Source organism: Aotus nancymaae, unplaced genomic scaffold, assembly GCF_030222135.1.
Source record: "Aotus nancymaae isolate 86718 unplaced genomic scaffold, 86718_ANA_hifiasm-v0.15.2.pri h1tg000041l, whole genome shotgun sequence".
Lineage (NCBI taxonomy): Eukaryota > Metazoa > Chordata > Mammalia > Primates > Aotidae > Aotus > Aotus nancymaae.
This window is the reverse complement of record NW_026988455.1, coordinates 43734494-43751204: the sequence shown is the minus strand read 5'-3', so window position 1 is coordinate 43751204 and position 16711 is coordinate 43734494. Positions and strand designations below refer to the sequence as shown.

At 42.5% G+C, this 16711-nt stretch overlaps 1 protein-coding gene across 3 annotated transcripts in view; it reads right to left on the bottom strand.

Moving 5' to 3' along the window:
• The window catches only part of TJP2 (tight junction protein 2), a 110960-nt gene extending 96703 nt beyond the window's left edge, over positions 1–14257 (bottom strand). For 2 of the 3 annotated variants that reach the window (XM_012453666.3, XM_064361682.1), the window contains exons 1-2: positions 13880–14256; positions 6897–7017 (exon numbers count right to left, since the gene is read on the bottom strand). In XM_012453666.3, the coding sequence (XP_012309089.2) occupies positions 6897–7017; positions 13880–13995 (237 nt within the window). In that variant the 5' untranslated portion in view covers positions 13996–14256. Of the gene's footprint in view, positions 1–6896; positions 7018–13879 lie in introns of all 3 variants that reach the window. The other variant, XM_012453685.3, reaches the window with a different exon arrangement.
• Between the last annotated feature and the right edge of the window lie 2454 nt (positions 14258–16711).

The window sequence follows — 16711 nt, the reverse complement described above, 5'->3', positions numbered from 1 at the left end:
GCAGCTACTATTGCCACAACCTTCTATAGAACTAAACTGCCTTGCTGAGAGGATTTATCTTCAAGTGCTATTTCTTTTGCGGCATCAAAGTTTTATCTATAACACAGGCATAAACCACAGTACCTAGCCTATGTTTTTCAAAAATAATTTTGATGGCAGTGGGTGGTGAATCCTGCCCAAGGGGATTGCCTAATGTCACTACACAATCAGATTACCTCTAAATGAATAAAAATTTTGACTGAACTGAAAAGTTCTGTCACCAACCATTCAACCGAGGTCAGAGAAGAACCAAAATCAGGGCTCCAACAATGCCCCCAACTACCCCCTATTCCAGCCAGAACTAGACACAAATTCTTCATCTCAATTTTATCAGATGAAATGGGAATCATAAGATAAGCTTCCAGCCCAGTGCAGTGACTCACACCTATAATCCCAACACTTTGGTAGGCTGAAGCTGGAGGACTGCTTGAGGCCCAGGGATGGAGGCTGCAGTGAGCTATGATCATGCCACTGCACTCCAGCCTAAGGAACAGAGCAAGACCCTGTCTTGAAAATAATAATAATAATAATCTTCCTTAAACAGTAATGAGATTGGTAATTGCCAATTAGACTGCAGTTCCTCCTAAGGGAAGAGGTTTTATTTAGTGCTGTGCCCAGCCCATAGGACACGTGAAACCACTCACTGAGCCCCTAAGTGTCTGGCATAGGTAGAGGAGAAAGTGTCAGAAGGGCAGGTGATAGTGAGGAAAAGGAACTAAAAGCACAGAGAAGCCTTTTAAGAAATTTGGCTGTGAAAAGTTAAGAGATCTAGGGCTCTGGGTCAGCTTTCTTTCTTTCTTTCTTTTTTTTTTTTTTTGAGACAGAGTCTTGCTCTGTCCCCCAGGCTGGAGTGCGGTGGCGCAATCTAGGCTCACTGCAACCTCCACCTCCTGCATTCAAGTGATTCTTCTGCCTCAAGCTTCCCAAGTAGCTGGGATTACAGGTGTGGCACCATCACGACCGTTTTGTTTCTGTTTTTTAGTAGAGATGGGGTTTTGTCACGTTGTTCAGGCTGGTCTGGAACTCCTGACCTCGGGAGTTCCTGACCTCACCGCCTCGCCCTCCCAAAGTGCTGTGATTACAGGAGTGAATCACCACGCCCGGCCAGCCATCGCGCCTGGCTCCGGGTCAGCCTTTAATTGTTCGGTTCTGTATTCTTTTAAACATGCAGGAGTATAATTAAATTATGTTTCAGAACCTGGCTTGAGTATTATTCATCTATATGCTATGCATAAAATGTCCACACATCGCAGATTCCCAAGGATAGGCCAGATAACCAGCACTCTGTCTTGTTGGTTCATGAGTAAAGAAGCACACACTCTAATTTCTATTTGGAAAACATGTTTGACTTTAAGGCATTAGAAAGTAAGAAAGAATAAGGACCAGGTGTGGTGGCTGACGCCTGTAATCCCAGCACTTTGGGAGGCTGAGGCAGATGGATCACTTGAGGTCAGGAGTTCAAGACTAGCCTGGCTAAAATGGGGAACCTCCATCTCCACTAAAAATACAAAAATTAGCTAGGCATGGTGGCGTGTGCCTGTAATCCCAGCTATTCAGGAGGCTGAGGCAGAAGAATCACTAGAACCTGGGAGGTGAAGGTTGCAATGAGCCAAGATCGAGCCACTGTAATCCAGCCTGGGCGACTCTGTCTCAAAAAAAGAAAAGAAAAGAAAAGAAGTCAACTCAGCAGACACCTTGAGTTCAGACTTCTAGCATCTAGAACCATGAGACAGTAATTTCTGTTAATTTCTGTTTAAGCCACCCAGTTTATGGTGCTTTGTTACTGTGGCTTCAGCAAACTACTACAAATGGGGGTTACATTGGATGAGTATCAGAATTAAATAAGATGATGCAAATCATATGTTTAGCACAGTACCAACTACACAGTAAGCACCCACGTGTCATCATTATCACCATACAGTTGCATCTTCATTTCATATCTATAAACCAAAAATAAAATTTGAAGGCCCTCTGCAACCATCTGAAGGGACTTTCTGCTCAGCGAGGGCACGCTAAAATTTAACCTGAAAGACTGGTTCGGGCCATGAGGGGAAGTGGGGTTTGGACATGCCTCATCATCCCCCTCCAATATTAACACCAACACAGATCTTAAGTCTGATAAGAAACATTTACTGTTTATTCTCTAAAGCCTGCTACTTGGAGGCTTTAAAGTAGCAGTACCTATGACCTGGCAGCCCTTAAGTACCCCTAGAGTAGAGTACCTATGACCTGGCAGCCCTTAAGTACCCCTAGAGTAGAGTACCTATGACCTGGGAGCCTCTCCACCCCTTTTGAGTTGTCCTGCTCTGCCAGATGGAACCAACGTAGTAAATCTTACATGTATTGATTGATGTATTACGTCTCCCTAAAATGTATAAAAGCAGGCTATACTCTTACCACGTTGGGCACATGTCATCATGCCATGTTGGGCATATCCTGTAACCTTGGCAAAATAAACTTTCTAAATTTTTTCTGAGATGGAGTCTCGCTCTGTCACCCAGGCTGGAGTCCAGTGGCAATCTCAGCTCACCGCAACCTCTGCCTCCCAGGTTCAAGCAATTCTGGTGCCTCAGCCTCTCAAGAAGCTGGATTACAGGTATACACCACTACACTCAGCTAATTTTTTTTTTTTTTTTTTTTGAGACAGAGTCTCGCTCTTGTTGCTCAGGCTAGAGTGCAATGGCATGATCTCAGCTCACTGCTACCTCCTTCGCCTCCCAGGTTCAAGCGATTCTCCTGCCTCGGCCTCCCTAGTAGCTGGGATTACAGGCATGTGCCACCATGCCTGGCTAATGTATTTTCAGTAGGGATGGGGTTTCTCCATGTTGGTCATGCTGGTCTCGAACTCCCAACCTCAGGTGATCCGCCCGCCTCAACCGCCCACAGTGCTGAGATTACAGGCATGAGCCACCATGCCTGGCCTAACTTTTGTATTTTAGTAGAGATGGGGTTTCACCATGTTGGCCAGGCTGGTCTCAAACTCCTAGCCTCAAGCAATCCACCGGCCTTGGCCTCCCAAAGTGCTAGGATTACAGGTGTGAGCCACCCTGCCTGGCCAAACTCTCTAAGTTGATTGAGACTTGTCTTTGATACTTTTGGGCAGGACAAACACAAACCTTTTCTTCTCACCTGGTGCAGCATCTCCAGACACTTGATGGTACAGGCTCTGCTCCCTGAGTTTCTCTTCGCCCATATGCTCACACAGCTAATAACTTTTTATTCTCAGGTTTCCTTTCAAATATCACCTGTCCCAGGAAGCCTGCCCTGACTTAGTCACTGCTTCAGGCCTTCTGCCATATCCACTTAACAGGGTGAGGGCAGTACTTTACACACAGCAGTGCAATTTACTGATTCCAAATTAGGCTCCAAAGTCTACCAGAGACGAGGTTAATATTCCTCTAAATTTCCCTCAGCAGTGCAGTGTGAGATGCTCATTAAATATTTGAGGAAAGGAGCCCTTCATCACAGATAGAGAAAGTGGCCACACACACCATCTGTAAACAAGCTCATGCTCTAAACTGGCCATTAAAACTACTCTCTCAAAGTCTGGTCTGGAAACCAGACATGCAAATTCCTGGGCCTCATCCCAGACTGCCTGAAGCAGAAACCCGGGGGGTGGGGCCCAGGAATCCATGTTTTAACACACCCTCCAGCTGGTGCCCGATGTGTTGCAGCTCTGGGTCTGTCTATCCGAGTATGGAAGTTTGGCTGCTAAAGTGATTCCCCTGAGAATTCCCGTAAACAGAGGAGCCCCTAGGGAAGAGGGAAAGACGCTATAGAGGGGCTCCCAGGTGCACAGAAGTAAAAGTTTTGAGCTTTCACCTTCAACTCACTTTTCTTTTTTTCTGAGATGGAGTTTCACTTTTTTTTTTTTTTTTATTTTTTTGAGATGAAGCCTTACTCTATCGCCCAGGCTGGAGTGAAGTGGTGCGATCTTGGCTCACTGCAACCTCTGCTGCCCGGTGCAAGCAATTCTCCTGCCTCAGCCTCCAGAGTAGCTGGGATTACAGGCACCTGCCACCACGCCAGGCTAATTTTTGTATTTTTAGTTGAGACAGAGTTTCACTACGTTGGCCAGACTGGTCTCGAACTCCTGACCTCAGGTGATCCACCCGCCTCAGCCTCCCAAAGTGCTAGGATTACAGGTGTGAGCCACCACGCCCGGCCTCAACTCACTTTTCTAAGCCTATATGATGGGGTGAGTCAGTGATAACTTCAAGGTATCTAAATTGCCTAACTAGATTCCATATCTGGGAAATGAAGCTCTTCACCAGACTATTATCATCTTTTCTTTTTATTTTTATTCATTATTAATTGTTTACATAATTTTAAAATTGAAAAAGAGACAGGGTCTCCTTATATAGCCCAGGTTGGTCTTGAACTCCTGGGCTCAAGGGATTCTCCTGCCTTGGCCTCCCAAAATGCTATGATTATAGGTGTGAACCACCAGGCCTGGCCTTCTTTTTTTTTTTTTTTTTTTTTGATAGAGACAAGGTCTTGCTATATTGCCCAGGCAGATCTTGAACTCCTGGGTTTAAGCGATCCTCCCGCCTCAGCCTCCTAAAGTCTTAGCATTATCTCTGAAGTCAAAGATGATTTTGCCAAGTCAAAAAGGTGATAATCAAAGCCCCTTAAAGTAGCAAAAATCCAGCCCCAGGCAAATAGTGCTCTCCAGAATGATAAGAGTAGGGCAGAATGGGTAGAGGCTGATGATTAGAAAGGACAAGGAAATCATTTAAAATCTTTGAATCTCAGGTTCTTTATCTGCAAAAGGGAGCTAATAATACCTTCCTCTTGCAGCTGTGGTGAGGAGGAACAATATCAGTGAAAGCACCTTGCCCCCTGCCTGGCAAATAAAAGGTCCTTAATGAATGTTTGCTGGATCTGAAACTAGGGCATGTGGGATGCCTGGGGAAAATCCTCTTCACTCGAGCTCGCCTAAGGCTAATTCGTCCCAGAAAGCCAAGCTTGTGTTTACACATGAAAGAACTCTGAAGCAAGGCATTGACTCAGGCAATCAAATTGACGTTGGAAAGGTAGTGTGGGTACAGGGAACCAGAACAAGGGAGGTACGTATCAGGAGGGGCTGGCTAGAGTCAGAACGAGCCTTTCCTCCAACAGACAATGCTAGCTCCAATCCCTCTTTGCCATACTCCACAGCACCCCTCCAATTTATCTGAATAATCAACAGATCCTATCTAGAAAGCTAGTAAGATTTTAGGAGACCAACTTTTTTTTTTTTTTTTTTGAGGCAGTCTCTATCGCAAGGCTAGAGTGCAGTGGCACAATCTCAGCTCACTGCAAACTCCACCTCCTGGATTCAAGTGATTCTCGTGCCTCAGCCTCCCAAGTAGCTGGGATTACTGCACCACTACACCTGGCTAATATTTTTTTTATTTTTTGCAGAGATGGGGTTTCGCCATGTTGCCCAGGCTTGTCTCAAACTGTTGGGCTCAAGCCATCTGTCCACCTGGACCTCCCAAATTGCTGGAATTACAGGCGTGAGGCACTGCGCCCAGCCAAGGAAACCCATTTCTGGAGTCTGAGCAGGCATCTGTCTTCTCATGTTTGGGACTTTTTTTGTTGCTGAGACAAAGTCTCAATCCGCTGCCCAGGCTGGAGTGCAGTGGTGCACCTTTAGCTCACTGCAGCCTCAAATTCCTGGGCTCAAGCGATCCTCCCACTCAGCTTCTCACGTAGCTAGGACTACAGGAGCACACCACCATGCCCAGCAGGTTATGATTATTATTTTTTAAACAGAGACAGGGTCTCACTATGTTGCCCAGGCTGGTTTCAAACTCCTGGCCTCAAACAATCCTCTCACCTCTACTTTCCAAAGCACTGGAATTACAGGTGTGAACCACCTTGCCTGGTCGGGACTTTTAAGAGCTCCACAGAAAACATTTCAGTAAACAAAACCCACATCCAGCCCTGTTAATTCAGTGGAAAATGAGGACTTCCTCCACTTGAACGTCCTCATTTGGACAACTAGACACAGAAAGGCCTTAGCATGAGCCTGGTACTTACTGGGCCCATTAACTCATTTAGTTTCATGTTGACATTCCCTTTCTACAGATGAAGAATCCGAGGCTCAGAAGCATTAAGATGTGCCCAAGATCACACAATTAGAAGGCAGCAGAACTAGGATCTGCTCTTCTGGAGTGTGCCATTCACATGCCACTAAACTCTAGTTTGCACATGTATCTGGAATCCAGCCAGCTAGGGGCTACCAGCTTCAACAGACAGGAAGTACAAAACAAGCACATGAAAAAAAATTCCAACCCCATTCCAGCCAGCCATGGACTGGCCTATAAACAGAGGTCAAAGTGTAACAAAAAACAAATGCATCCCACATCTGTCAAAATTTAAGACCTTGTAAATCTCATTTAATTCATTCTTAAAAGTGAACCAGTAAATAGATAATACTTGGTCCTAGCTCTTTCACTAAAAGCTTGGACATAATTAATCTTTAGAAGCCAGCATGACTGATGTCCGTTACCTTTTCAGCAAAGTGCTTACCACTGTTACATAATTTTACTACCTCAATGATAATGGACAAAACACAACCTATTAAAACGACCTCCAATCCCAGACATCATCAGTACCAAATGCCAATTTAGGCATTTATTTTGAACCACAGAAGTTGTACTTACATGCCAGGAAGGTCATCCTCAATAAGCATTCACCAACCATGTTATACCTATCAATTCAGTCCATTAATGCAGGTAAGATGTTTCTGTTCTTTGGTACTTTGGACGTTACCATTAAATTTCCTATGAAAATGTATAGGTCAGCAACATCGAAAATGGTAACTCTTACAACAGACTAGGCTGGTGAGAGATAAAATAAGCAAATACCTGGCAACGTGGGCCGTGTACCGGCACAGCTCTGTGCTTCCTGGAGTACTTTCGCCTGGAGCTGCCACCGGGGTGCCAGTCCCACTCACAGGGAGAGGACAGTAATGTGGTACTTCGCACCCTGGAAAAGACAGTGTTGTTAAAAACCCAACATGCTCATTCCCTGCATGGTAAGATTTTGGGAAATGCACAGAAGTTCACATACCATACAATTTGCCCATTTTTAGGATAGCTTTTAGTACCTTCACAGAGTTGTACAACTGTCACCACCGTCCATCTTAGAATATCTTCATTATGCCCCAAACCTCTTAGCCATAATTTCCTGATCCGCCAATTCTTCTCTCCCTGCCTCTTGGCCCTAGGCAACCACCAATCTAATTTTTGACTCTATAGATTTATCTCTTCTGGATATTTCATATAAATGGGCTCATATGATATTAGACATTTTGTGACTGCCTTCTTTAACTTAGCATAATTTTTTAAGGTTCACTGATGTTGTAGCATACATCAGCACTTCATTCCTTTTTTATGGACAAATAATATTCCATCGTATGGATATACCACATTTTATTATCTATTCATCAGTTGGTGGAGGTTTGGGTTGTTTCTTCTCTTTGGCCACTGTGAACAGTGGTGTACAAATGTTTATATGGACATACGTTTTCATTTATCTCAGAAATAATGGAATTGCTGCCCCTAATGTTTTCAGTTTTCAAAAAATGGAGAAAGTGAGTTGCCACCTAAACCTTGGTATCACCAGTCTACCTGAGAGTCACTCTGAGAAACAAGATCTTATAAGAATCTGTGGCTGAGCACGGTGGCTCACACCTGTAATCCCAGCACTTTGGGAGGCCAAGATGGGTGGATCACAAGTTCAGGAGTTCAAGACCAACCTGGCCAAGATGGTGAAACCCTGTCTGTACTAAAAAATATAAAAAATAGCCAAGCATGGCGGCAGGTGCCTGTAATCTCAGCTATTCAGGAGGCGGAGGTAGGAGAATCGCTTGAACCTGGGAGGCAGAGGTTGCAGTGAGCCAAGATCACACGCCACTACACTCTAGCCAGGGCGAAAAAGTGAGACTCCATCTCAAAAAAAAAAAAAAAAGAATTCGCCTTTCAGGTTAAACAGGTATTCAGCAGGTGAGAAAATAGCTAGAAAAAATTGTTTAGGTCAGGCATGGTGGCTTAGGCTGGGCATGATGGCTCAGGCCGGGCACGGTGGCTTAGGCCAGGCATGGTGGCTTAGGCCGGGCATGGTGGCTCACACCTGGAATCCCAGCACATTGGGAGGCCAAGGCATGTGGATCACCTGAGGTCAGGAGCTCCAGACCAGCCTGGCCAACATGGTGAAACCCAGTCTCTACAAAATACAAAAATTAGCCGGAAGTGGTGGTGGGCGCCTATAATCCCAGCTACTTGGGAGGTTGAAACAGGAGAATCACTTGAACCCAGAAGGCGGAGGTTGCAGTGAGGCAAGATCTCACCACTGCACTCCAGCCTGGGTGACAAGAGCAAAACTCCATCTCAAAAAAAAAAAGAAAGAAAAAAAATTTTTTTTAAAGCCAGCCAAATTTAGCAGTGAGGGGTTGTATACCAACTTTAGTGACACTAATGTTAGTAAGTTCTGATAACCCACTACCATCGGACCAGCCAGAAAGAAAATTTTTATTATGGTAAAATAAACATAAAATTTACCATTTCAAAGTGTACAACAAAGAAAACATTTTAAACTAAGAGGGAATTTGTTTTTCATAGCATTTATAATACTGGCTTGTGTTTATTGTTTTGTTTTGTTTTTTATTTTTTTTATTATTATTATTATTTTCTTAAGGTTATATCTGGATTGTTTTGCTTTTTGAGACAGAGTCTTGTACTGTTGCCCAGCCTGGAGTGCAGTGGCATGATCTTGGCTCATTGCAAACACATCCTCCTGGGTTCAAGTGATTCTCCTTCCTCAACCTCTCAGGTAACTGGGATTACAGGTGTGTGCCACCTGTAATGGCTTTTAGTACCTTCAGAGAGCCTGGCTAATTTTTGTAGTTTTAGTAGATACAAGGTTTCACCATTTTGGCCAGGTTGGTCTCAAACTCCTGGCCTCAAGTGATCTACCTGCCTCAGCCTCCCAAAGTGCTGGGATTACAGACACGAGCCATGGTGCCCGGCCTGGGCTTCTGTTTATATTGTGGGTTGCCCACCATCAGGAAAGACGGCAAATATTTTCTTGTTTTACACCCAAGTCCAAGAAAACCCAAGAAATACCCTTTCTGCACATTCTTACGAAAGCTGTATGTGCCTTTCAAATACCACAAGGAGGCAAGCTCCTTTCTGGGTTGAACTTGTGAAGGCAGCTTCACTCGGGCAGTCACAGGAAAGACTTTCAGTGGGAGGAAGAATGCAGCCTCTCACCAGTTCTGGACATACTCTTCTGTTTGCTAGACAAAGTGATATTGTGGCATCTGTGCAAAACACTCTACTCCCTACACGATGGAATAGAAAGAAAAGATGGTGTCGATTTTATTTGTACAGGCGGGAGGCACATTTCCCTTCTCCCAGGATCAGCAGGAAATGTAGGCAAAGGCTAAAGCTAGGCCATCTGGACATTCTACAAAGCAAGCAACAGGATTAGAGCCCAGCCCATACATGGTTTCTGTTATTACTTCCAAAGATAAATAAATGGCTTACAAATTGACATGTGCTTGGTTATGCTTTTGGCCTTCATATGCAAACTTTTCTACAGGTATCAGCTCCAAAAAGAGCTTATTTCTGTTATTAAAATGGCTTGCTTTTTAATTCAAGCAGTTTTCTGCATTTCTAAGGCATCCTGGCTTTAGCTTTCTCTATAATAGTCCAGGGGGTTTTGTCATGTATACAAACCCCCAGAAACAATCAGTTGTTTCTAAAATATACTATTATTGAATTGGGCCTCTAAATTAAGCAAACACTTGGCAAAAAGAAATACAATATATTCTTGGACTTCAGGAGTATTGAAAATATGTAAAATTGTCAGGTAACATGAGTTAAAGCTGGAAAACCTTACAGATTGCAAAAGGAAGATCCATAGGTGGCTGGTATTTTTGTATTTGGGTGTCAATTCTTTTTATTCTATCTTTCTCCATTTGTGGCTATACTGAAACTGAGTTACCACTGGAAAATATATCCTGAGCGCCTACCATGCGCTGCGCAATGGGCGAACAGGCACATGTATAAGTCATCCAATCTCTGTTTAAGTGAACTTGAACACTCAGCCAATTGTTGGTTGGTAGCTACTCGTTTTGGCCAATCATGTAACTGTACAGTTTGCAGAACAGAACCTTAAGCATATCCCTGCTTGCAGACAGCAAGAAAAAGTATTACAGAGTGGGGCTAAGTGTGGTGGCTCGTGCCTGTAATCCCAGCACTTTGAGAGGCCGAGGCAGGTGGATCACTTGGGGTCAGGAATTCAAGACTAGCCTGGGAAACATGGTGAAACCACGTCTACTGAAAATACAAAAATTAGCCAGGCATGGTGGTGAGTATCTGTAGTCCCAGCTACTTGGAAGGTGGAGACAGGAGAATCACTTGAACCTTGGAGGCAGAGATTGCAGTGAGCCAAGATCGTGCCACTGCACTCTAATCTCCTGGGCGACAAAGCGTGACTCCCTCTCAAAAAAAAAAAAGTGTTACAGAATGGGAAGCTTGAGATGAATTAATGAATTCCTTGAGGTTTTAAATACTGGATTATAAACTGACTTCAAATTATGTTTTGTTTGTTGTTGTTGTTTTTTGAGAGAGTCTCATTCTGTTGCCCAGGCTGGAGTGCAGTGGCATGATCTCGGCTCACTGTAACCTCTGCCTCCCAGGTTCAAGCAATTATCCCTGTCTCAGCCTCCAGAGTAGCTGGGATTACAGGCATCCACCACCACACCCAGCTAATTTTTGTACTTTTAGAGATGGGGTTTCACCATGTTGGTCGGGCTAGCCTTGAACTCCTGACCTCAGGTGATCTGCCCACCTCTGTATCCCAAAGTGCTAGGATTACAGGTGTGAGCCACCGCACCCAGCCTCAATTGTGTTTTAAAATGCAAAAGCAGCTGCTCCTAAAAACTATGCAGTATTATATGTATGTTGTCATAATCAGAATACTTCTTGAAAAGAAAGAATGAGACAGAATTCTTGGAAGAAAAGAATCAGCCTCACTAGTCCACCAGGCCAACAGAAATTTCTGGTTAAAATGTTCATAGGACAACTTCTTTCCATAGAAGCTCTGTCTGAAAGCCACGCTCTTGATCAGAATAATCTACCCTCCTACTGCTGATATCTTTAACAACTGCTGAGAGGGGAGGTATTGGGACTAAAAGCCATCAGGAAGATCAGAAAGTGCCAGATTAATCAGGAGGGGTCAACTGGCCCCCGGTTGGAAACAGAGCAGGTCAAAACTTCTGGGCTTATTAATGGTGAGATCACACCCGTGAATAGCCACTGCACTCCTGCCTGGGCAACACAGCGAGACTCTCTCACTATTTTTAAAGAAAGAAAGAAAGTGAAAGGTTAAGAGAAGGTAAGTAGGCTCTGGTGGAAAGTACTTCTCGGGATGCTTGATCTTTAAAGTGTGGCTCATGGACTGAGCCATCAGCATCACCTGGGCTGACAGCACTACCTGGGAGCTTGTCAAAAATTGCAGAATCTCCGGCTCTGCTATAACCTACAGAATCGAAACCTGCATTTTAACAGCGATTCATATGCACATGAAAGTTTGAGAAATAAGAATTGATTAATAAAATATTAACACATCTACTGAGAAAAACACTTGTAGGATACCCGAGAGGAGAGTTTACCATAAGCTCAGTGAGGGATGTGAATATGTCCAAAGGAAGGCTGTGTCAGGTAAGAAGGGGGTCAGCAGACAAAAAAGGGAGATCAGTGAAACAATGTTTCGTCCCTCTGTATTCCCAGAACTCAGAGTATTGTAGATACAAGGAAGATCTTGTTTGTTCTCTGATGCAGTGCTGTTTCATCCAGCTTAAGGAAACGGTCTCTCTCTCAAAAGAAAGGCACATTCGACTTCACTTATTAAGGGTCACTTTGTAACAAATAATTTGACTTCTGTTTGGTTTGGTCAGGGGAAATGAGGACAGGCAGAGATGTATTTAGGTCTATTTAGGGTATTTATTCCAATTGCTAGAAGAGGTTATATCCAAACAAAAATTAATAATCTAGCAATCAGTTTGCACATCTGAATCATATGAGCTTGTTCAGGGTGAATCCCTTCATGAATGACCCTGTGGCAGAAACTAAGAACATCCCATTTCTGTCTGAGAGCCACACTCTTGATCAGGATGACTCCAGTGAGGCTGAGTTTCCCACTTGTAAAATCCAAACACTAAACTAGAATTCAGGAATGGTAAATATATGGGCCACAGGTTGCATTTCCCCAGTTCCCTCATCATAGGTTCAGACCAAACATCCCTCATCAGTTGCGATATTCCCTTCCCGCTAAGCCCAGGTTTGGCCTCGGGGTCCTCCTAGCTAGATACTCCACGCAGCCAACCATCAACTGGCACCTGCCTTCCACATGAAACCTGTTTGCCATCCCTGGCAAAGGTTCTCCCAGTTCTAAACTTCTGTTGTTCCGAGACTACGGTCTAGGCTACAGCAGCCCAATCTCTAGGGGCTACTTGGAGAATCATAGTTTAGTCATTACAATGTTTTCCATAGCCCCGGCTGACCAGCACTAACCTCTGTGGACTCTGATAGAGTCTCTGTATGCCCCCTGCCCTCTCCACACATATGCACACCTCCTCTTACTTTCAAGACAATAACAGTAGGATAATAATAATAAAATTAAAATGTTGCCTCAGAATTCCATTCTAAAGCATCCCTGAAAGTTCCCAAAGAAATATTTATTTTTTTTCTAATAAAATGTACCCTTTTACAGATGGGAAGAAAATCTATCAAATGTCTCACCAGTGGCACTACTGACATTGTGGGTTGGAAAATTCCTTATTGCAGGGGGCTGTCCTATGCGTTGTGGGATGTTGGGCAGTATTCCCGGACTCCACTCACCAGGGGTAGCAACCCCTGGGCTATAACAACCAAAAATGCCCCCAGACATTGACAGTCGTCCCCTGGGGAACAAAATTCCCTATTTCCACCTCCCCATTGAGAACCACTGACCTAAATGCTTCTAGTAGTTCTCTTGGGGAGATAAAACTATAGGTAATTTTCCCCCTTATTTTTCTGTATTTTCTAAATCTTCTATAATGAATGTATGTTGTTCATACGATAAAAACAAGCTAGTAACTTTCTAACTATTAAAAAGAAATATTTCTACACAGATACAAGTTGATCAGTACATGCTACTGTGTGACTTATTCAGTTTAAAAATTAATTCAGACCCTAAAAATACTGTCTACCATACAGGAACCTTAAATTCAACTTCTCTTTAATGTGTGAAAAACACAAAGAAAGACTTCAGAGAAGAAAGTTAGAACTAAGGCTTCTAGCTTGCATAAAAAACTTCTAAACTTTTCTTCATCATGGTAAATCAGTGGGGCTGCAGAAAGAGATGTCAAACGAAAACTGCTGTTTCAAGAAAACTATTTCCCCCAAAACACAGTCTACATGTACACTTTAATCAGAAAAACACTTGTATTGTTGAAAAAAGTTATAGTAATAAGGCATATTTTCTTCATTCTTAAGAATTGCTACATTTGTAAACCATGAAAAAAACACTTTCAAAATCAGAAAATTAAATACTCAGATTATCAAAACGGGCTGTAGACACACCCATTATTCATCTCCTTGGGTGTTAGAATATTATCCAAGAATGTCATTCCTGTTTTTCAATCAGTCTGAGAATTCCATCTCCACCAAGAAGAAACAAGTTCTCAATGAAGAACTCATCTATTATACCCACAAGACAGAGGACCTTTCTTTCTATCTGGGTCCCCAAAACAGCCAAAAAGTCCCTCTATAGCAAAAAGCTTCCACCCTTCTCTGCTTACCCAGGTCGTTGCCAAAGGTTCACATGTCTTCTGCTCTCAGGTAGAAGTTCTCTTTTGTTAAGTGGGGTAATACCAACTGCTGCTTCCAGAATACCGATATATTTCTTGTATCTCATCCTGTAAATTTCAGTCACTGTTCAGCTGAAGCAAATGAACTAATCTTTACTGAAAGATGCTGTTCCTTTAGATGTTCTCTATGTAGCCCAAGCTAGATCTATTAAACACAACAGTGGTGATGGGGAGCAGACCACAAATAAAGAAAGAAAAATGTCTTTCAGATTTCCCTGCGATGGCAGTATTATATGAGGCTAAAGAATTCTGAATAAAGCACTAATGAAAATGATTTGCAGGAATGACTGCGGTTTTAAACATAGCGATCTAATGTACACTCCAATTAATCCGCACATAAATCTTTGAGGCTGCTAATCCTTCAAGAACTAATGGCTCATGAGGTGATTTATCTCAAGGTCTGGTAATAATTGGTCCAAAAAGCCTGCCTGCCGCTGGATGGACTAAAATCAGAAGCAGATTTGCTCTTTCAACAAATATGTCTCTCTCTAAAAGACTGCTTTGACAAATGAGGGAGGAATGCCAGTTGTCATTTTATAGCAATGCATTTCTAAATACTATAAACTCCTTGCTTGGGTCAATAGCAAAGATTAATTCATTAAGAAACAATTTGGTGGGTTTACTATTATTATTAAAAACACCTTTTTAAATACCTCTAGAACCCAACATGTGCAAGCCCTGCTAGCATGAAAATATATTGTTAGGAGAGGTTCAGAATCTATCTCATCTGCATTTTTTAAAGTCTCCTTTTGGCTTTGAGGAGCTTCCCTACCTTTGTCCATGGGTAAAGGACCACCATCATGGTGGCCCACTTGATGGGCCATGGTACACATGATCCACATATTGGTCAACTAGTCTTCCCTGGGGTGAACATATGACCTTAGGAGGGAAATGTCCTCTTTCCACTGTATTTGCTGGCCAGGGCTAGTAGGAAGTCAGAACTCTTGATAGTCATGTGCCCCACCACAGGGAGAGGGCTCTTCACTAGTATTATAATAGCTGAGAAAAACAGTACCAAGAGAAATGTCATGACCTCACTTGAACTTCTGGATCCAACTATGCCGAAGGCCACTGTCAGTCACCCTAGGAGATCTCAGTTATTGTTTTATTCAAGCTAATAAATTGACATTTGTGAAATTTAATTTTAGTTGAGTTTCTGTCACTCTGAAAGAGTTCTGACTTACACAGCTCCTTCCTCACCAACTTCTTCAAGCTATTTTTTTTTCTATTTCATATGCTGTGGCAACATACAGAGTCATGCTGCTCCTTGACTAAACAAATGCACACATAAAGGGAAGCAAAATAGAAGGGGAGTCATTATGCAGTAACCCTGATTAACCTACAGATCCAAAGTGAGTGTCCCAAACCTTTCCCCAGCCCCCTAAATCTTGAACCCTACTTCTACAGATTCTCTTTCCTCAATAGCAAGTTTCTTTTTACCTAAATGACCTAAATCTCCAAAGTGGGGTGCACATACCAACAATCTTTGGGATGTGGGAAGAAAGTATTAAGCATCTACTTCCTCTTTTCTTTTCTCATGCTTTAAAAATTTAAGTGCTGCTGGGTACAGTGATTCACATCTGTAATCCTAGCACTTTAGGAGGCTGAGGCAGGATTGTTTGAGCCCAGGAGTTCAAGGCTTCCATGAGAAGACACATATAATTGTGTCATTTTATTCCAGCCTGGATAACAAAGAGATACTCTGCCTCAAAAAAAAAAAAAAGGAATGTTTGCGTTTTAAATACTCATAATATTTACCTTGGGAACTAATATATTTTAACTAGGAAGTTGGAGCTCTCAATAGTCATGTGCCCTGCCACCTGGAGAGGGCTCTTCACTAGCATTATAATAGCTGAGAAAACCAGTACCAAGAGAAATGTGATAAGGCACATTATTTATGACCTAATATATACATGTATATGATAGAGTGTACTTAAAAATCTGACAGGTATATGAGCAAAACAGTTTAAAGTTCGGTGACTTTAAATAACCCTTCAACTACTCGCTAAGCCTCAATTTCCCATTTATAAGATGAGAGGACTGAATAGATGAAGACTAAGTTTTCTTCCGAAAACAACAGACGACTAAGAGCTCCCACCTCACTTGGCCTGATTATACAATTAGTATAATCTGACCACGATAAAGGCTAAACCATTTGGTCTTGGAATATTTCATTTCCATGGTATTCATGAATGTTACTCCCACTGGTTGTTCTGCAAACAATTAGTACCAGTTAGTCCCAGGAATTCTTTTATAGGCTGAACTTGGTTAGCTACAGCTGCCACCTCTGAGTAAAGGTCCCACACAGCCCCATTTAATCACACAGGAAGATGTAATTACACTCACACAACAGTCATTGTTCTAACAAATTGTATTTCGGATGACGCATGATAAAAATTACTATACCCTCTCAAATAAGAAACAAAGCCTCAGCTAACAATAAGAAAAAATCAACCTAAACTTGTTACCCATTGGAAGCTGTTCTCCTGCAGTCAAAAGTGACATATTTTGCAAATAGGATGTTTTAAAGTTTCATTTTTATGGGAATTTCGGATGCATTTAACATACAGCTCTTACAAAGTGATTCTTATCTATGATGATTTCATATAAAATTAAAATTGGGTCTTTCATTAGGAAAATAATTCTGCCTCAGCAAATACAGAAAGAATTTGCTTTTCTTCCCTAAATGAGACTGTTCAACTTGCTAATTAATTTATTCATTTTTTAAAATTGTCATCTTTGTGTCGAATCCCTCATAATTGT